This window comes from Cupressus sempervirens, chromosome 5 (assembly GCF_028749045.1).
Source record: "Cupressus sempervirens isolate cs-2001-9-10 chromosome 5, ASM2874904v1, whole genome shotgun sequence".
Classification (NCBI taxonomy): domain Eukaryota; kingdom Viridiplantae; phylum Streptophyta; class Pinopsida; order Cupressales; family Cupressaceae; genus Cupressus; species Cupressus sempervirens.
In genome coordinates this window covers 207,558,394-207,581,469 of record NC_143122.1, presented here as the reverse complement: position 1 = coordinate 207,581,469, position 23,076 = coordinate 207,558,394, and the positions used below count along the sequence as shown (strand labels likewise).

The following is a 23,076-nucleotide window of genomic DNA, read 5'->3' as shown; positions in this document are numbered from 1 at the left end:
GGTTGCACCATCATGATTGATGGTTGAACTGGTAGGAGTAGAACACTCCTCAACTTTTTTGTCTCCTCATCAAGTAATTGTGGACATTAAAAATTTAGAAGTAGAACTTGTACTTAGAAATTTAGAATCTCGATTAAGTGATTAAGTTTTTAAAATATGAATTTATGATTGATCATTGATCGTTATACTAATTTGTTTCTTTTTCCTCAAGTGCCATGTTTTTTTTTTTTGAAATCAATCGATGACTCAAGAAAAACAAAGAATGTTGAATATCTTTGTGAGGTAATGGATGAAGTGATAAAGAACGTGGGTGAGGAGAATGTGGTGCAGATAGTTACAGATAATGTGGCAAATTATGTTGTTGCAGGTAAACTTCTTATGGAGAGACACCCTCACTTATTTTGGACCCCTTGCGTTACTCACTGCATTGACCTGATGTTAGAGGATCTTGGTAAACTCCCCTGGATAAAAACAATTGTAGAGCAAGGAAGGAGTGTATGTAAGTTCATATGTAATCATACATGGGTCCTCAACCTCATCAAGAAATGCACAAATCAAAAGGAGTTGTCTCGTCCAGGGGTCACTAGATTTGCAACCAATTTTCTTACGTTTCAATCCTTGCTTGATTCAAAGGGAGGCTTGAGACGCATATTTGTAAGTGACTAGTTGATCTCATCCTCGTATGCAAAGACCACTGCAGAGACTCATACAGCTGATGAGGCTTCCTTATGGACACCCATTGTTGAGATTGTGAAGGTAATTTTCCTTTTGGTCCCCATTTCAACTTTTTTGTTTATGAAATTATGTTATAAATTATTGTTCATTTTTTAAAGAAAAACTAAGAGCTGATTGTTTCTCTTTCAACTTTCATAATGAATTCAGTTAATAGAGCCTAATGTTTTTCTCCTACAAATTGCTGATGGAGAGAAGCCCTCGATGGGCTACATTTATGAGGGCATGGATAGGGTGAAGGAGGCCATTTACTCTTTTTCACAGGGAATCGAGATAGGTATGGGCCTATATGGGATGTCATTGATAGGCGATGGCACAATCTACTCCACAGGCCTATACATGTAGCTGCCTACTTCCTTAATCTGGCATACCAATTCAGCCCACATTTCAAGGCTGATGATGAGGTGTAGAGTGGCCCCTATGATGTTGTAGAGAGAATGTCTCCTAATTCAAGAGTTGGAAGAATTGTAGTCCATGAGATAGAGATGTTTAAGAAAGCTTAAGGGGACTTATTTGCATGAGAGTTGTACAAGAAAATAAGACAAAACTCATGCCTGGTAATAATCTATGGTTCTACATCCTAACTTCTAATTCTATTACCATTCTAAATTGATAAAGTCAAAGTCATTGAATTGATTTAAATTTTTCTTATTTCAGATGCATGGTGGGATATGTTTGGCACTAAGGTGCCAAATTTACAGAAGATTGTGATTCGCATCTTGAGCCAGCCATGTGAACGCAATTGGAGTTTATTCGAGCATATACACTCAAAGAAGCACAATAGGTTGGCAATGCAAAAATTGTATGATCTTACCTTTGTTCAATACAACCTTCAACTTCGCCATAGACAGATCCAAGGCACCGATACATCATCAATTGTATTAAAGACAGTTGATCCACATGTAGAGTGGAACACAAAGATTGTCAATCCTGTCTTCAATGATGAAGACATGGAGTGGGTTGATCAAGTGGATCGGGAGGCTGAGGAAGTAGTGATTGCAGTCGAGGAGGCTAGAGCGCAAGGAAAAATCGAGTGCAGGATCCTGAGACTAGGAGTGACGGATTCGAGTCTGATGATGAGGATTTTGTGGGTGAGGATGAAGATGAGGATGCCCTTAAGGTTCAACCTCAAATACAGGGGGAGAGGATGGCTCTAGAGTCTTCCATGACTTATCTCAGGCGTACTCGTAGGAGGACATAGGCTACTATGAGCCTTAGTCTTCTACACTCTTGTAGGTATTTTGATATATGTTTCAAACTTTTGATTCCATGGATTTCATAATCCATGAATATTGTAGACAGTTGACAGTGCACTGACATTATGTTTATAACTTTCTATTATGTTTTTCAATTTTTTTCCTTCAGAAATTCGCTTTTATACTTATGTGAACAATGCAAAATTGTGTATGTGTACTAAGTAGCTTCTATTTATATCAATTATTGTGTATTTGATGTTAATTGACTAAAAGATGAATGAAAAAAGCTTTAAATCCTTGAAAATATTTGAATTTCATGGGTTTTTCGATTTGCCGAGTCCAGTCGCTGAGTCTGAGTCCGAGCCCAATTTTGACTTTCCAAGTCAGAGGCAAGTTTGAATCACGTAACAATGATTGAAACACTCCTAGGTTGTGTGTAACCTGTACATTGGAGTAAGTCTCAACAGAGGGTCGGTTCCCGGAGTATACGTTGGAGTGAATCTTAATAGAGGGTTGGTTCCCCTTGTATACCACCTATTCTATTACTGCAAGGAAAAGGGAAAGTAATATATCTAAAGTTGAACAAGGAGGAGATACAAGGAATTCGATACTTTTTTATGCATACACAATATGATTAGAAGGGGTAGGTGACAATGCACAACTCAAGTTTCAACATATTTTCACAATTATTTCGTAGGAAGAGGTTTCAAGTCTATGATAATTTTCACAAAGAATAAAACTAACAGCTGATCTTTAACAAAAAACCCTAAAGGAAAACAAAAACTATGACCTACAGATCACGTTCAAATTGCATGAAAGAAGTGAGAAAACAAGAGAGTCAAGGATAATATATCATCAAAAGACAAAATTGATCATTTCATAATAATACAACTTTGAGTAGACAAGACATGCCTTCCTTTATTGATGAAAAGGCATATAGCAACTACATACAAACCTGCTACATTAATGACTTCCAAAAAAAAGAGTTCAAAGTATCAACTAGATGATCCTCATCATAACCCATTACAATGAAGATACCTTATTAATGCTTGCAGACCCACTCTCAAAGGTCAAACTTAAATTGCATGGCAATAAGAGGAAAAGTGTGTCTTATAGCTAACAAACAACTAATTTTGTGCTCAATTGAATGAGAATCGAGAGCTTTGCTTAAGAATGGTGCTTTTCCCAACTAGTTTTTGCTGTCAAACTGGAGGTTTTCACAATTGATCTTCTCATCCAAGCAATAAAATGAAGATACTCCTTTGATTGGAATAAAATTGACATGAAATAATATGCTCCCGGCTTCAAAAGACGATCTAAAGCTAACCAAGAAGTAAATCAAGGATTTTAGCTACTCCGAGAGAAAACAACCTTGCTCATTTACTATTTCTTTCTTTATCACTTCACATCAAAACTTAATGACCTCTTAGGAACCTGTTAAGGGTTTTGAATGTTCCTAGAACACACGAAACCTTTTTCATTTGCCTTCTTCACTCATGGCTTGTTCACTTCATCGAGGATTCACCAAGAATCAAGAACTTCATTGGGGATTTGGAGAGTTCTCAAAACCACACCAACTCCGACTTTGTCCTTAACTATTTTCCTATTAATTGTTTACCATACCAAGGCTCATGACTTGATCAAGAACAACCTCTTCTTTTGTCGATCGTTGTTGTCCTTTGTCAATGCCAAGAGTAATTCCATGAACATCTATGCCAACAATGGTTTCAAAAACCTTGTCAGTGGTCAATAAAATTTCTCAAAGCCACAAAAATCATTGATTCACTTTAACAATTAGAAACTTCAAATTCTTTGAGGTTAGCAATTAAGCAAGCATCATGCTTGGAATGTGGTATTAGTGGGTTTCAAAATTCATGTAATGGAGCAACTCAAGCCAAAAGTGGATGTGTGCAATTAAAAGAACTACAATTAAAGGCTTCAAGATTTAAGCATTTTTATGAAGGGTTAGTGAGGTTTCTTCAGTTGGACTTCTACCTAATCTCCCCATTTTGGCATCGTATTATTTTGCAAGTGTTGACCAATTTTTTAAAATTTTCTAAAGGTTATTGAGTGAGTTAGGAGAGTTCAAATTTTCTTGGGGAGCTTAGTTTCAATGTTTCTTTGCATCCAATGTTCTAGTTGGTGGAAACACACCTTCTAGTGTTTTTGGTATTTTGGGTTGTTTTCCACAACTGTTTGAGAACACTACTACTCATAGTATGTGCTAATTTTGGCCCCCGACATCCCTCGTCAACATTAGTTATGTCTAAACATGTTCATTTTCAATTTTCAATGCCTTTGCAAGGCTTTCTACATTTTGGTTTAAATTATTTAAGTATTTGCACTACACATAATGTTTAATAATATTTACATTACTATTTTATATTATTAAGTGATAGTTTGTCCCCAAGTTGAACACCTAGGAAAATGTAATATGGGGGATTTAAGTAATTTTAGAATGTTATGTCCCCAACTGAAAAGCACATTTGACGAGTTGGAAATATTAAATAAGTGCCATTGATGCTACAAATTAATAAATAATATTCTTAATTAAAGAAGCATTAAACAATCACTTGTTAATGGGTGTGGGAATGTTGATCTTCCATTGAATCTCAGAGGTGTGAAGTGGAAAGAACTTGAAGGATGGATAAAGATGAATTTTGATCAAGATTCAAAAGGGAATCCAAGCCCAAGTAGTGTTGGATGTGTGATTAGAGATCATCAGGTAAAAGTTTTGTATGGGAAATCTGAATTCTTGGGAGAAACTACTAATAATATGCAAAACTTCAGGTTGCTCTTCTGGGGTTAAAATGTGAACTTTCCCTGAAAGCTCAGTATGTATACCTTGAAGGCGATTTCCTAATCCCAATTAACACCATTTGACAAGATACGACACTAAATTGGTTGCTTGATAGATGGTTGAGACCGATTAGAGATATTAAAATAAAATTGGAATATTTTTTAGCTTCCCATATGGACAACGGTTGTACAAACCTAGGTGGCAAACAGCAATTTTTACCTAGCAATGGAGTAAAGGGAAGGATACTACAGTTGGAAGTACTTTTTCAATGGAGGATGAGGTAAGAATTAGCAAAGCCAAGGTAAAAATGGTGATAATGTAATGTTAATAGAAAAGGCCAACACAATTTCCTAGGTTTTTTGAACTTTGCTCCATGTGAGAAAGATTATGATTGGATTTAGAGGTCGGACAAGTGGTACATTGGGAATTATTGTTGGGAATGACTTGGAAGTGTGAGACACTCATTACAATGAGAAGCTAGCACTATATCTTCCATGGGCTAGGTAGTAATAAACATTTTTGTTTGCCAATTAATAGGCCTCAAAGGGTTCCTTCTTACAATCATAAACAGACAGTCGTGTGGGAGAAAAGCGTAGAAGGGTGGATTGAGATAATTTTTAATGAAATATCACAAGGAAACCCAGGACCTTCAAGGATTGGGTGTGTTGCAAGAGATACATCAGGCAACATTCTTGCAGTTGAATTCTAAAAAGTTGTTGATGGGACAAATAAAGAAGTTGAGGCTGAGGCAGTATTGTTAGTAGTAGATTTGGCAACATGAATTAATATGAATCAAGTACACTTGGAGGCAGATTTACAAATAATAGTGAATGCTACCATCAAGGAGCAATCAAGAGTTTGAAACATCAACAAAGTAACTATGATTAAGGAAAAAAATGATGAGCATTTGCAACTTCAAAATCTCTCAAATGTATACGGAAGGCAATACTTTAGCTAACTAATTATACATGTTAGCAATGATGAGGGTGGCATAGTTTATTAGAATGGGGGTACGAGGGAGCCACGTCACATCTTAAAGTATTTCAATGAGCATGTTTGAGCTATGGTAATGGGACACTTGACAGGCGATTACACAAGGTCAAGGAAGGAATGTCTCGTCATGAGGTATACTAGAAGTAATTTTTATCAAGGAACTTTATGTGACATTAATGAAGCCTTGAAGGAAGAAGATTGCTCTTGATGCACAGTACACACATTAATGAGGCTCTTTGCCCATAAATGGACTACAAAAGGAATATTTTGTGTCTCCATCACAATGTTTCGATTTGGGCTGATTGAGCTACAAGTTACAGAGAAATCATAGATGCAAACCTTAGCTTCAAGGCTTTAACGCGGTAAATGTCCTTCTAGGGATGCATGTCAAGGGGTTTCTTTGTGGTCGAATATCTTACTGCAAAATACAAATCTCGCATGAATACAGATATCTCAATGTTTTATGCCTAGGGTCTAGAGGTCAGCTAAAATATCCCGAACCGGATATTTACTAAATTTCTCTTTTAACAATATAATCGGAACTAAAACATTACAAATGTATTTCAGCTCAATGGAATCCAGCAGAAACCCCAATAGATATTTGACTAACTTCTCGAATATAACATTCAAACTCAAATATAGGCAAATGAAATACACTACTATAATAAAACCCGTAGATTCTCTACAAGAATATAACCCGTTATTTCACAGTAACATTCAAGATGTCGAGCATATACCCATGAGTTACAAACCAATAAGATAAAACCAGCAAACACTTATAACTCTTTAAAATACATTATTGCATTATACAACAGTAATACAATAACCAACACTACGAATCCAATCTTAAATACGGATTATCAGTCAAATTGGAATACTAGAATAAGAACCTGTAAGCATGAATGAAACACCTGAACTGATGTCTCCCTGGATAATGGGTTGGCATCCACTGTTTGTCGGCACGAGGGGCTACGTCCTCGTACTAGCTGAAAGCTGAAGCTTTCCAAATACTCTCGCAAAAAAGAACTGAAAACTGAAAATAATACATCAAGCATGCTCAGGAATGAGCCTCTTTCCCCTTTTAATACACAAACCAAGACTCTTCAACTCCCCTCTGGCCTTCGTCCTATTCCCTTGTGACTCTTCAACTTCTCTCTGATAATTCATCTTATTCCTCCTCGACCTTTTGTCCTTTTATAGCATTAAATTGACCTTTTAATATTTTGAGTCCATGTCTCAGAGTCAATTTTAACATTATATAACATAAGACTTCAATATTTCTAATGTCCCAAAAAGGGGACATTACAAATCTCCCCTCCTTAAAATTGTTTGTCCTCAAGCAATTAGTATCAAGATCCATACGAATCTGCAGGTAGCCCTGTAGTCCAAACTAAAAACAATTCCGGCTATACTGTGAAGCCAAATGTCTCTCTACAATCTATCTCTCAACCGGATCCCTAGATCCCATGTAACTCTCTGAAAAAACTTTGCACCTGTAAACTGAATAACTCTGATCATCACTGATACCGTTGAATCCAACCTCAAACTAAATAGAATCACAACAAGGTCCTTAACAAACCAAAAATACAAATGGTCAACACCTAGATCCCAAACCCTGTTGTCATAACCAGCCGATATGATAAGATAGAAATGTATCAGTGAACTATGCATAACTTAGTAGATGAAGACAGCCCAACCTAAGTAGATGATGTAATAAACAAGCCGCTCAAAACCCGAATGTAACACCCTGGGCGCAACCAATACCAAACTATCATTTTCAATCTGGAAAATCTCCGAGTACATAGGTACTATGAATAAGAATGAAGCTGAAAGAGCATTCCCTATGATCAACACATAATTCCCTTCAATACTGCACCAAAAACTATCCAAAGGCTGATGTAAATAATCTAACCCACTCCTGTATGGTGTGAAACCAGGAATCCAATGTGGACTGATCCTATGATCCACAACCGTAGTCAAACCACCACTTCCATCCTATGACCCATTTTCCTTGCTAGGAATTGTACCAAGATTCCATATCCTGAAATCAAAATCATCTCCTTCATCATAATCAAAAGGAGAGTCCTCTTTTACCTCAAATAGGGGATTATCAGAAATCCAATCAGCGTCAACTTCAAACACAAGGTTATCAATAAACTGAAAGTGATCTAAAACTTGGGTACTTGATTGCTTGGGACAATTATCCAAAGCATATGTTTGTTGAATGCTATCAAGTTCATCAATCAACTTTAGGAAAAACTCCTGCCTCTCTTTATCCTCCCGCTCCTGAGAGTGATTCATGATTCTAATCTGATTTTCTACCTGCTGAAGAGAAAATTGAGCATCATCTAATGCCTCGTGAGTATCCTTAAGCTCCCTTTTGAGCTTCATAATCTCATTCCTTCCTTTATCCAGCTGATCAACATGAATTCAGCAACCTTAAGAATGTTATCCTTTTCAGAAAGAAAATACAAATAATCTAATTTCATAGTCGCAAGAGCTGTTATGATCACCTGCAAATCAGCAACAAGCCAATCTCCTTCCAATCCCTTTTCAGCCATCCAGTAGAGATCTTCAACTTTTTTGTGAGTGTTGTCATAGCGTACCAAAGACGCCACCACCATGTCTTCACTAACCTTCAACAGGTTCTTTAATGCATGCACTTTATTATCGTCATGTTGGAACGTTTCATCCTCTTGCAGTGTCGTCTCAATTTGTTCCTCCAATTCCATGTCATGGACATCGGGAATATATGGTTTATCACCTTTCTCAAAACCATAGGTATTCTTTCCCTCGTTCTCTTGATTTGTATGCAAAGGCCAAGTGTTGCTTTGTTATCATTTGCATATAAGGTCTCATCATACAAGGACCCGAACCTGCTATTACCTTGTGTGCAACTTATCTCATCAATCTGTCTATCACCACTAACCTCCCATTCACCAACATAGAAACTTACACCTTGCGTAACATCATCTACTAGATCATGAGAAGGCTATAAATCAAAGGCAGTTAATAGTTCCTTTTCAAGATCCTCCATTAAATGGTTTTAGCCTGCTGGAAATTCTTCATACAAACCTTTGCACTAGTCATTTTCAAGGAGATCCTGAACTAAATGAAAATAATTCATTTTTGCCAAATCGGTCTTATTTTGGAGTTTTGGATGGAAATCCATAAAATCACTTAAGGCTAATTCTTTTTGAATTTCCGGAGGGAGTTTCTTGTACTCATCATACATAACAAGTACCTCTGTTTTCCCAAATATTCTCCAATTTTAAGGAAACTGCTCGCTTTTCTAGTTTGGCTTCATAGTTTTGCATTTTCACTAAATCTAGTTTCCGATAAAACTCTCACTTGAAAGTCTATAAAATCCCAAATCTGATACACACTACCTGTGAAGGTTGCTAATGTAATAACCTGACTGAAATAATTTTGCTTGTTGCTTGGTATACTATTAATGTTGATCAATGCAAAAATCCAAATCAAACTATCTTGAATTAATTTTCACAAATAGTTGGGATAGTATAGTCGGAATGTTGAACATACATATATTGATTCTTCTTGGATTACAGTTCCAACTAGTATTATACTTAAGAGGCCAGTAGAGAGTTCATGTAGATGGTACTTCAATCTTCCACATGTAGAATCATCTTCATAGGCTTTACCATCATCTTCATCTGAAGAAAATTCTAGAGTTTCTACAATTTCATCCTCTCCAATTGCTACTTCATCATGTGTATGGGAATTGTGGGGCATTTTGGAGTCAGAAGCAACATCTTTATTTGTCTTTATTTCAGGGAACCAATTCTTGTTAAATACTTCAGCTCATCTTCAACGTCATCATGATCACTTTCATCACTAGCCCTAAAGAAATCCTTTGTTAAGTGTGTGTACCTTTGTCATCCACAACATTAACACTAGATTCTCGTAGATTTACTTTTCTTTGCTCTAACCTTTGTTGCAGAATAGAGAGATATCATGACAAGGGACTTGCAACATCTTCCTTATCTGTCTGAAGAGAAGTTACATAAGTTTGATCCTTTAGTGCAAAGGAAATTTCTTCCCGCTTTCTATCAGTATAGTCGATATAATTTTAATTTATTTTAAACCCAAATACCATTCGATGAATATAAAAAGGCGAAGACTGATTCATCATGATGAACCGATAATCATCAAACCACCAGGTAGGACACGTCTGTCATAATATATATCAAGAAGACCCATTAAAAACAATGAGTAACCAACATGTCGTAATTGGTGTTTGAAATTCTTATCTCCAATTCTCTTGCTAAACAGGCAAGAGCAGACCGATGTTAGCGACGTGTGTATAAGACAAGGCCATTTGTCATCCAACAAAGATGCATCTTCACAACCCTCCCGGCCAAAATGCATTCCGCGCAAAAGACAACGGTTCAGAATAACTCTTGCTCCGTTAAGATGTTCTATAAATATCGAGCCACTCCACTGTTTAAGAGTAACGCTCGATTCTCAGTTCAACCAATATGCAAATCTTGGACTTATTACCCACACTCAAATTTCGACAATAGTTTGCTAGATCGAATCATGCCTACCGTCGATTTTAACTTGCTTACAGAGATCTTCCACTTGTCTTGTTGTTGGTATTTTAGAAACTATTCTTAGCGACTATCCATCCAATCCTGGAGTGAAACGGACGCCAGTAGAAATGACTAGTGTCGATTCAACTCCTGTGACGCTTAGCTGTTACTGATGGAGTTTAAACATGAGCCTTAACAGATGAAGTCTGTCGGTACTCAGTATTGACTTAGACTACTCTTAATTTGCGAATGAAGATTATTATTGCTCCCAAGCATTGCATACCTTTTCGAATTCAAATGCTATCGATACCACTCTTCCTATCTTCACCACTTCAACCACGGTTTTGTTATTTTTACTTGTCTTTCAAGGCAGATATACTACTCCTCAATGCAAATGCTCCCTTCAATATTTCCCTATTTGCAATTTACTGTGAAGTCTCTACATACTCTTGAGACGTAACTCTTGAGGAAGACTCAATATACGTTCGACAAACTGGATAAACTCATTAGCCAATGTTTGTCCAAAACAGAGCTCCTGATGGAAATTCCTTATGCATTCAAAGCACTCCAAATCAGGGAAAGGATCTAGTTCTCTAATATAACGTGCAATGAATGATCAATGTCCACTGTCAATCAATGAACCAATGTCAATAAGCAAGTAGATAAATTTAAACCACCATCTCCAGCTTTACTGAAATCAAAACTAACACCTGTAAATCTGCTACCAGGTAGCTTCCAGCCTTGGACGTAGAAGAATGCCACCACAAATGAGATTAACTGTTGAATTACCTTGCAGCTATGAATAACTGCTAACTTGGCCTGCCGTCAAACTCCAAACCTACCTGATAATGTCATGTATGTGCTCACATCAATCTATAGAATTCAATCACCAGTTTTTTTGTCTGCTGTAGGACTTCAACACCTTGTAAATAGATGTGTCAACTAAGATTTTGTTTCTGAAACATACAATGTGAGCACTAGTTTTTATACATATATCAGTCCATTCCTGAGAGGAACTTCGAAGGAAAAGGATCCCCTCTCAGAGCTTCCTCCACTCCAAATCACGTGGAGCTAATGATCTTGACTCAATAGTTGTATTACTAAAGCTACATGCAAATATTTTATTCTGGATTTCTGACGCTAATATCACAGCATTTGTCCCACTTGTAATGTTCTACGAACAATTTTCAAATGTAAATTCTCAAACAAGGACCAAACTAATTGTTTAGAAAGTACTCAATCCAGCTTCTTACAAATTTAACTGTTGCTCAAGCTTAACCAACTCACAAATTCTGTAATTGAAACCTCACAGGTTGCAGAATACAAAGCTCTAGTACCACTAAAATATCCCGAACCAGATATTTACTAAATTTCTCTTTTAACAATATAATCGGAACTAAAACATTGCAGATGTATTTCGGCTCAATGGAATCCAGCAAAAACCCCAATAGATATTTGACTAACTTCTTCTCAAATATAACATTCAAACTCAGATATAGGCAAATGAAATACAATACTATAATAAAATCCATAGATTCTCCACAAAAATATAACCCGTTATTTCACAATAACATTCAAGATGTCGATCATATACCCATGAGTTACAAACCAATAAGATAAAACCAACAAACTCTTATTACTCTTTAAAATACTTTATTGCATTATACAACAGCAATACAATAACCAGCACTACAAATCCAATCTTAAATACAGATTAGCAGTCATATTGGAATACTAGAATAAGAACCTGTAAGCATGAATGAAACACCTGAACTGATGTCTCCCCGGACAATGGGTTGGTGTCCATTGTCTGTCGGCATGAGGGCTACGTCCTCATACTAGCTAAAAGCTGACGCTTTCCAAATACTCTTGCAAGAGAACTGAAATTTGAGAATAATAAATCAAGCATGCTCAGCAATGAGCCTCTTTCCCCTTTTAATACACAAACTAAGACTCTTCGACTCCCCTCTGGCCTTCGTCCTATTCACTTGTGACTCTTCAACTTCTCTCTGATAATTCCTCTTATTCCTCCTTGACCTTTTGTCCTTTTATAACATTAAATTGACCTTATAATATTTTGAATCCATGTCTCAAAGTCAATTTTAACATTATATAAAATAAGACTTCAATATTTCTAATGTCTCAAAAAGGGGACATTACATCAATGATGTGAACACCAAAAGAGTAGTCAAGAAGGTGTGTGAGGTCGAATGGAGGGCGGTTTGGAAGCTTTGTTATACGTTTCTAGGGCGAGGTTTTATTATAGATGTGAGGGATTGGGTGCATTTCTTGAACAATTTGGGACATGTTCACCCGTTCATACTATGGAAGGCAAGAGTAAACAAAGAAGAAAGGAGGGAGGGGGGAGGATGATGTGAAAAATACTGAGTGACTACACAACAGACTATGAGTTGGTTCTTCGTTCAAACTTGGGAGAGGAATTTGATAAGAGTGGACTTAAATTCCAACTCGCAAACTACTTAAGGGGCATCGATATTAGGGAGGCAAATATGAAAAGAAATAAGGAGAAAAAAATGGTAGAGAACGTTGGTGCAAGTAGAGGCAGAGCATGTAGACCAGGTCAAGGCAATGGAACTACTAATAGAGGAGCTTGCCATTGAGGTCAAGGACAAGGAAGGGCAAGACAATACTGAGTGGGAGATGTAGGGGACGAAGAACGAAAGAGCAAGGATGACGTCTGTGATTTTTGAGTGGCAGCCCTCATTATTCTTTTGCAGATAGGTTTTGTTGTATTCGATTCTTGTACATTTTGAGTCACCCTGTTGTTATTTTGAGAAGCTGAAAAGGGAACATTTTTTTTTATGTATATGGGCTGAATTGAATCACTATATTTTTAAGGGTGAATCACCATGAATGCTTTGCAAGGGGGTATAGGGTCGGTGCCAAAATGTTGTATAGACGGGGGTGAATGGTGTAGCAAACAATACACTTACTTTATGTTATTTCTTTAAAATCAATCTAAAAACAATATTTACCAAGCAAAAAAATAACTTTCTTCCCTTTTTTGGTTGTGACTAGCATTGAGGTGGCGTGGAATGGATACATCTATCAGGTTCGTTTCCAGAAAGCAGCAAATGTCCTTTTTGGAAGCTATTTTTGAGAAGAGGCTAAAGAGTTTCCTCATTTCCAACTATGAGTTAGTTATCCATGCAATGTAGAGAATTTCGAGAAAGAATTTTCTTTCAGTTGAGCATCCTATTGTGTAAATATGGACATAACAGTCAAGTTTGTTGCAATCCTAGTGGATTCTAATGAAGTCAAGGAGATAGTGTGTACTCTATTTTGGAAGCTTTTTAAGAAGGGCATTTTGCACGAAATAAAGAATGTGTTTTAGAAAAAAATGATGGGAACAACATTATCCCTCTATCAAAGGACTATTACAGAATACACAAGTATGGAAAGGAAATGAAGAAATTTCCCCTCAACTAGGTGGGTGGTTTGAGAATTGAGCAACGAAGGATGCAAGTAGACGCAACACTTTGTTCCTAAAATAATTGGTGGATTTGTCAAAAGAAGTGTTGTATTCTAAATAGGTTTAGTTTCATATGTTTGGCAATGATTTCGCAGTCTTCGGCCTTGGGATGAGAAGAATTTCATTTCTTCAAGTTTAGCAGAATTGAATCAAATTAAAAAAGAAAAAAATCTATGTAAGCATGTGAGCCAGGGGTGGAATTTATGAAAGTGTAATGTTAAAAAAACTATAACTTAGTACTTGGAAGATGAAAGATGATAGTAAAAGAAAAACTCCAAGTGTAAGAAGAGTAAAATAAAGAAGATTCTAAAAATATTGGGGTAAAGTTGAAATTTCATGAAAATTCCTATCAAGATCAAATTTACCCCTTTGATTATCTACATCTAAGTTTAATCGCACTTAAAAAATCCCTGATCAGATCAAATTTCCACTTCTAAATCTTTGTCAATGTCAATTTTTCACTTCATAATCAAGCTCAACGTGAAATCTCCACCCAAGAAATCCAACTCGCAGTGAAATCTCCATCCAAGAGTTAAGGTGTTAGAGAACACATCCTTCTCATTGGCTTTGGTGGGAGTTCATCCTTGATTGATTTTTAAACAGCAGCAAAAATTTCAATTACCATGCATTGGGCTCTGAATGGAATGCTCATTCAAGCATGTTTCTTAGGTATTTACACATAAACAATGTGTTTAATGTTATTTAACATTTTGAAACTTAAATGTTCGTGTCTATTCTTGTTGAAATCGGCTTGTTCCAAAATTTCATAAGGTGGGACTTATTTCAATGATAAATCCTACATGATTGTCATACCCCCCTAATAATACATTTAATTAATTAACATTTACCAAAACAATTGAGTAATACCAAGTAATATATTGTTTACATATTTAATATATTTTATTGATTATTGATATTTTAAACAACACAAATTGAATGATTAATATTCATTATTAACTAGATGTTGATTAGATATTTAATTTGTTGTTGTTGTTGTTGTTGATGAAAAGCATGTGATCTGTTCAGACAGTCGCAGTTTTAAGAAATCATTTGAAATTGTGTCTTTAAGGGTGCTATTTAAGAGAGAGATGCCTACAAGGGAGGGAATGCACCTCTTCCCCAACCAAGGGGAAGGATAAATAGGTTTGATGACTACCACAAACATTATCGAAGGAAATATATCAGCAACCAGATGGCTAAGGCAGTGCTGAGGATAACACAATCATAACACAATACTAAAATCATTCCTGCAATCTGGTACCAAATGCAATTAATATGTACCTGCACACTAGTCAAATGGAATATAGATAGATAGATAGATAGGAAGGTTTGGAAAATATATGGGTATTCATAAAATACAGAAAGAACGAGTTTTTAACATGGTGTAATCAGATCTACAGTAATTAGATGAATCTATTTGCAATCCACACTTGAATAATACAAAAGTGTATTTATTAAACAGACATAATCCATTAACAATTTACAACCTTAAGGGAAGGGAAGAAAGGGTAATATGAGAGAACGGTGAGGCCTCACTAGGTACACTACCTCAATGAGACCCAGTGGGACAAAAGATTCCACTCTTGGACCTAGGGTTGAGTTAGGACACCTTATTGTAATCTTTCCTAACTCATATGGTAGGTTTTATATGATAGTTAAAAAACCTTAGCCATTGTAAAGGGACTACGATAGAATGATGAAGGAGAATGGTATAATGATTCCACTGGGTGCACAAACCCCATAAGGTTGGGGCCAGAGTATCCACCCTTGGGTCTAGGGCTAGTGCCAAAAGGGGCACCTCATCATATCTTCTTATTCCTCCCTCACTATGGTTATGGCCCCATGAAAACTGAAATGTCAGAAATGTTTCCTTGCCATATGCTTAAGTATATTATAGATCTGCATTTTTTTTACTTACAGGCTACTCATAATTTAATTTATTCTTGTGTGTGTGTGTGCGCACTTAGTTTATGGTTGCAGGATTTATATTTGAGCATAATGAAAGGGATTAGACAACTTTCTAATTCTAACCATAGCTCTTGCAATTGTCTTTGTAAAATCTTAACTAACGCATGTTCTAGAAGGGACATTACAATGATGAACTATATAACAAAAAAAATTAGTGGGTGTTAATACAACGGTACCACAATTGGAACACTTGCCATACAGTGCTTTGACACTTTTGTTGTAATAGAAGGTTCATCTATGAGAGAGAACTAAGGTATTATACCCATGACCAAAAGATATCAAAACCACAAGTTTCATTTCAAAATCCTTTTGCAGTATATTAGAGACTGCATATGGTGCTACTTAGTGACAATGACAGCTCTTGAGATTGTCCAACCAATCTATTTAGCCCACCTAGAGTCGGGTGACAAGGTTAGGGGTAGTGGTAGTCCAATTACTCTGAGCATTAGAATGGAGAAGAAATTTAATACCATGTTGGATATGATGCCCTAGATGCTTGGTAAGAAGAATAAAGGAATTCCACACGTCTCTCAGGACCAAAGTGTTGATACCAATTATTCAATTGTATATAGCCATTGATGTTACACAAATGTTATACTCTAACCGAGCACTACTAGTTGGAATCGAGCTCAGAAGACTCCTGTATCAACCGAGCAGAAGACAAATTCAGTGATCTAGTTGAAGCTGAGCTAGGTCGGTCACCAAAGAAGCTTAGTGGTAACTGAGTGACTCAATTTCAGTGCAAGCCAACCTGCATCAGAATAACTTTCTTTAGTTATTTTGTTTATGCAAGCCAGCTTAATGGATGTTAATTGTTTATTTGAAAGGATATTCAAGCCAACTTGACATTGTATTTCATATATATGAAAGGTCAAGTTGTGGGTTGATGATGAGAAGTTGTGGAAAGAAGATAAGATGCGAATTAAGAAGGATATTTGATTAAGGGCAGAATATCCAAGGAGCTACAAAGAATATTTTGATTGGGAAGCATCCAGAGGATAAGCCAGAATAGTGATCTGAATCTGCAATCCAGTTGCTTCATCAAACATGTCAATCATTGTTACTTTCTAACAATTGTAGCAGTGAAGAAATCTCTTAATAGAGTTGACTTAACAGTCATTTTGTAAATCCTCTAGCAAGGTGACATTTCTAGATTGAAGTGTCTTAAGACCTCTAACAAGGCCACTCCTAACAAGGTCACACCTAACAGTGTGTTTTGTAACCTTTAACAGGGTTGGCTCCTAACATGGCTCACTTCAAAAAAGTGAAAAGTCGTAACTAGTTGCATTAGTGGTTTTCCTAAATTGGGTTTCCACATTAACTCTTGGTGTCTCTTGTGTTCATGTTGTTTTCTTACTACTTTTTCTTTCTCCAACTAAGTTACTAAAGGTTAATGCACATGAATAACTCAAGATTGCTTTGTTAACCAAGTTATAGTGGATTTTTAGTTCTAACCGAGTTATGAGTTATAAGAGAGTTTGTATTGACATCTAAGGAATTTGGAATTGTTTTAGTGGTAACTGATTCACCCCTCCCCTCTCAATTACTCCTCTTATATTTCCAACACAAAGTAACCAGCAAAATAACACTAAGAGATGCACTGTTATAGATTGTTCAATATGTTCCAAGACCTCTCCTACTTATTTTCACACACAAGGAGGAGGAGGCCCAGGTTGCTTTAGAGGTGTCACTTCCTTTTGTTAATACACTGAGGATTCTTTATGCTGGGTATGAAATTCTTTATGATGAGATTAAGCATCACTTGTCATTTAATGATTATCTAAATGAAAAGAAAAAAAAAGGTGGAAGAGTTGAGAACAGCGGTCCAAAGTTCAAAGGGACTTCTAGTAGCTGTTGAGCAGGGTTACCTTGCCACCCTTCAATGGTAATGCCAAATGTACAACTCAAGCATGGTTTCAAAAGGTGGATAACTATTCACCTCTTTACATATGGAACAAATGACCCATAAGTGATGGTACCATGGTTTGATCGCTCATGGACACAAGCATACAATGACTTCACCAACAAGCTCATCAAGAGATTTGAAGAGGACCCAAAATTACATTTTAGAGAGCTAACACAATTAAGGCAACACAAAACTATGGATGCTTATGTTTCAGAATTTCAAAGATTATCAATTACGGCTCCTAATAGTACAAATAGAAGATTGGTAGTCCTTTTCAGTGAGAACTAATGGAGCCCATTAGAGGATAGGTTGAAGTCTTTCATCCATTGAGTTTGCAATAGGCCTAGGAGTGTGGATCTTGTTGCCCCTAAAACCAAATTCTCATACAATACCTTCCACAATGAAAAAGGTAGGAAGCGTGATAACAAAGAAAGCATTCATCCAAAGAGCTCTCCTCCAAGGACGTAGAAGGTGACATTAAAAAGGAGCTAAGGAAGAAAAATACTTGTCTCATCTACAACGAACAATGGACCTGTTGTGACCTTTTCACACATCGTCCCAATGCAAATGCAATTCCCCTCCTTTACTTAAATAAGCAACTATTTTTGTCGTCAATGTCATCTCCCGACCCTTGAACTACTTTGGTGGTTTATGGTACATCTGAAATTAAGTGTTATCTGCCTCTGGCTCAGTAAAGAAAGTTTTGTGATGGAGAGATGGTGGAATTTGGTCAAGTATGAAATGGAAAAATCTTTCAAAGTGGAATGCCACTGAAATTTTGAGCATTTTGGTAAGCGTACTATTTTTAGCAATTTTTATTTTATAAGTTTCATTATCTCTCCAGTTGGCCTAATTTTTGAGTTTGGAACAACTTACTAACTTTAACAGTGTCCATTTTTAGTAAGTTTATTTTTATTAAATTTCAATATATCTCCAATAAACCTAATTTTGTGTTTAAACTTTAAACGAACTTATTATTTATAGTGAGTAAATTTTTGGGAAGTCTATTTTGACAGCTTAGGAGCAATGACAAAAGAAGAGACAAAAGGGTATCAAGATCTATATCCAAAAGAATGGGCACATGAGACAGTTGATCCTAGAATGGCTATGTCTGAGAACATCCTTGAAGCATCCAAATGATAAAAGGCACGAAAAACATGAAAACAAATGGTTAAGCCTGAAGAACATCTAGAAAAGGGAAGGAGATGAAAATTCACGAAGTTAGGAAAATTCATCGAGACAATCCAAAAGCGAAAAATCCATCAAAGTGGCTAAGTATTGATCAAAAGAGTAAAAGGAGTACAAAAACAACTAAGTAATGGAAAAATCCTTCACCCAACACAAAAAGTCTCCATGAGTGATATTTCTCAAGAATTAAGAAATTCCCTCAAAACTGAAAAAAATCATTCATGACTGTTAAAATGTGCCCATGAGCATTGAATTCACCATGCCAAGGAAAAAATGCCTCAAAACATAAAAATACTTCAAGCCTGCTAATATGTGCCCATGAGCACAAATCCTTGGAGTGCATGGAAAAAGTTCAAAAGACAAAAGTCCACTACAAGGTCTAATATGCACCCATGAGTGCAAATTCTACATGGCCAACGATAAGTGCCCAACATGAAAAATCCACTTCCAAGTGCAATGACCAAGCGCATGGAATTTAGTATGGCAAAGAATTTAGCAAAGTTTGAAAATCCTTCATCAAGTACACTACAAGCCCTACAATGCTAGTTCTCCCATGGCAAGGAATAACACCAAAGTTAAAATTCCACCAAACAACTCAATGTGCACCCTGAGCACCACTTCCAAGAGGGAATGAAATTTGTCTTAATATGAAAATCCACTGACATAGCAAGAATGCGCCCATGAGCACTAATTCTACTTTTCCAAGGAAAATGTTGCAAAGTCAAGAATCCATTGCAAAGGTTAAAATGTGCCCATGAGCATGAATTGGTATAAGCTAAGAAATTCCTCTAAGTAATCAAAATCTGTCATTACACCTTGTTTGCGCCCAAAGTCTATATTTCAAAAATTGGTGGTAAATCGGTTAAGTGTTGAAATCCCTCCCTATGTGTCATTTGTACTGAAGTAAAAGTCGCATGGAAATATTAAAATTTGGCTAAGTATGGAATACTACAATATATTTCAAGTGCATCCAAGGCCAAGGTCAAAGTAGAAAAGATAAATTTGGTTACGTATCATGAAATCCATCTCCATATATAAACTATACCCATGGAAGAGAGGTGACTAGGGACATGGCATTGAAGTTCTTAAGGAGGTATTTTAATAAAAAGAAATATGAAATTTTACAAGTCACTCAAGCATGAACAAATGAGAAGAATTTACATCTATCTTAATTTCTTCCAAAAACCCAAAGATCCCAATCAAGAAAGAACAAGGGGGAAGAATTACATTTCTAATTTTGAAAACATTCAAGTTTCAAGCAATCTAATTCAAGGCATTCAAGGTTCAAGACCTCAAAGATCAAAGTTCAAGAACAAATGAAGAGGGAAGAATGCAACATCTTGAAGTTCCTCCAAAAATCCAAGATCAAAAGTTAGAAAGTTCAAGTATGAAGAACAATAAAGTCATTAACAAAGGGAATCAGACATAGGCTATTTTGGGCGATAGAGCATTAATGGCTTAGTCGGAATCTTACTTCATTATGTGTCAACTCTGACCACTCCCACTAAGTGAACACCCTTCTTTTGATTGGTCTATATGGACTCACTCAGTTATAATAAAAATTATCTCTTGCTTTAACCCTAATTAGGGTTTAGTTGGCAAAATCTAGGCCCTCGGTGTTGTTTCAATATAAGACGCACATTGTAATGTGAAGACCAATATAAAGGTATTTCCTTCACATTTGTAATTAATAAGCTAGGGATATAGATAGATAGCTAGCTCATTAGAAGTAGATAGCTCTTACTCCATAGAGTACAAGTTATAGTAGAAGTTGTGAAAAAAATTTCAATTCGCAAAAGAAGAAACTGCCTATTGCTTTCGCTGTAGCTTAGAACTAATGGCTGTAGAACAATTATGACAGTGCAAGTGCTATGATGGAGTAATTAAATGATTAGCCGAATGACAGAATCAGAAAGAGCATGAATTCGTCCATTTGCACTTGGAATTGAAAATCATAATAAGGACTAACTACACAGTCTACATGGATGAAAGAGAGTTCTCTCAGAATCGAAAAGAAACAAGAAATAAATATTGTTTCTCTGCATGTTTCATCAGTTTTAATAATATACTTCTGAAGAATGAGAGTTGGAGATACAAACATGAACTTCCAAACAAGAAAATAAACCCAACAGTAACAAATCACACGACAATAAAGCTTGTATTTATTTATATAATAATGTGCATGAACAACATTTTTTGATAATAACTAAGTGCACCGAACAGACGTCAAGTAATGAACATATAGATGGCCGAATTGATGTGTCGGATGGAAAACCCTCGTCAGCAACTTTTACCAAATGCAACCGATAGTAACCATGACAAACCAAACAGTCAATAGTGTACTTACGTGCGTATAAAATCATTGACTAAAGTATACCTAGAGAAGACGTGGCAAATACCTGTCCTGGTAATGATATCCAACAGAATGTGCATGCTTAGAACGTTGAAAGTAAAACCAAATGCAACACTCATTGGCGATGGTAAGGGAAGGCTTTTGAATTTGTCTATATAAGTACATTAGTCATGATCTCCAAGCTTTCAGAGATAAAAATCCAAGGTTGAAATCCCAGAAAAGAAGTCAGAAAAATCTTTGCGACTTGACAATAGTGCCTCTACCCTTCAGCTATAGGATGTCGTTCATCTGGGAATTTCAGAACATTTTGATATTTTACATTCTTAAGATGAAACAAATACATGAACGAGAAGGAACATAAAGTTGTCATACACCACACAGACTAATAACTTGATCTGTGACTCGGTTTATTTCTGTAACTTGGTAATTTTTATATTGAGCTGATGTGGCTCAGAGCTCAAATATTGTCCCGCTTAGTAGGATGCCCAAACTAAAAGCTTAGCTGTTCAGAAATTCCCCATCTGAAGCCGCACACAAGTCGTCTGAGGGATCGGCATTGCCGATAACCTTGGGCTACACCTAAGATGCGGGACTTATCAGGTGATGGGAATTGAACCAGATCCCAGTATCCCTTTTCACAATTGTGTATACCCTTAAAGCATTGTCAAGTTGACTATTATCTCAATCATGAACCGTTCAGGTGTGGTCTCAAAAGTTTCCACAGCACATGTACAAGTAAATTCAGATATCAAAACATATTTGGCTTCAAATTAACCCTTCTAATTGAGAACAGGGCCCCAGTTCACATTCGGGGTAATATAGAATTAAATTTTGTCATCTGTAACGATATAACAAAGTAACGCAATAAGAGATTTGGACTATTGTTAAGTTCGTACCTCATGGAGTCTGTCAAGGGTGGAAACAGTATTTGTTTCCTTCTTGGGCTTTCCAAACATTCTCTTTAACATGGTGGTGTCTGCTCTGCAAATATATCCGTGTTGAATACAGAGCAAGGAAACAGAGCTTCTCTGGCTTAAAATAGGTATATAAACGTTTGGTTCAAACTTCGTTCAAATGGGAAAGGGAGGGAACCCCCCAGGAATATAATGAGATAACCTCGATTAAGGAGTGAGTTGTGTGCACATTACTTTGATTTTTTAAATTTTTTATTTACCTAGTCGTTGGAATGGGAGAGAAAAAAAATTGTCATGTGAGGAAGATTAATTTCAACGTGGTTATTGAGAAATTAAATATTTGAATATATTGTTTTATAGTATTTAAGTATCATTTTTTATTTTAGGGAGTTTGATTGAGTTTGTTTAGTTTTGTTTTTTCTTTTTTAAAATAAGGTTTTTAAAACTATTTAATATAAGAGATGTATTTCTAGTATGTAGGAGTGTTGCACTTACCAATATTTGATTTATAATGGATTTGTTAAAAATTAGTATTTTTAGTAGAAGACCAAAATCATGTTAAGTGTAACTTATTTTTATTAAAAAGTAAAATAATGTTCAACTCTTTGATAGATGAAATAAAATATGTATTTAGAAAATATTATTTTTATAAAAATAGAATAGTTTTAATATATTTCAAATCAATCAAATGAAAGTTGGGTTGCCTATAATGGAAGTGAAAAAGATTGAAAAGTATACACTTGAATTTTAAAATTTTATAAGTTCAAATTTTATGTACATGTGTGTCATTCTATCAAGTTTTTTATATTAATAGTAACAAAACAAGAGGGTTTTCCTTATAAAGCTACAATATGAGGATGTCGAACCTACTCAAGAAGCTAGTCAACATATTAACAACAAAGACAACAAAACAAAATAATAGCTTTCAACCAAAGATTGAAATAAAAGTTTTGTTATGGACTAATAACACTTCAAATGGT

At 35.9% G+C, this 23,076-nt stretch overlaps 1 protein-coding gene across 2 annotated transcripts in view; it reads right to left on the bottom strand.

Moving 5' to 3' along the window:
* The window catches only part of LOC149555144 (vacuolar protein sorting-associated protein 32 homolog 1-like), a 34,341-nt gene extending 12,069 nt beyond the window's left edge, over window positions 1-22,272 (bottom strand). The window contains exon 1 of one of the 2 annotated variants that reach the window (XM_089829159.1): window positions 22,079-22,272. In XM_089829159.1, the coding sequence (XP_089685285.1) occupies window positions 22,079-22,150 (72 nt within the window). In that variant the 5' untranslated portion in view covers window positions 22,151-22,272. Of the gene's footprint in view, window positions 1-21,228; window positions 21,251-22,078 lie in introns of those variants that run through there. The other variant, XM_089829160.1, reaches the window with a different exon arrangement.
* Window positions 22,273-23,076: the final 804 nt, after the last annotated feature.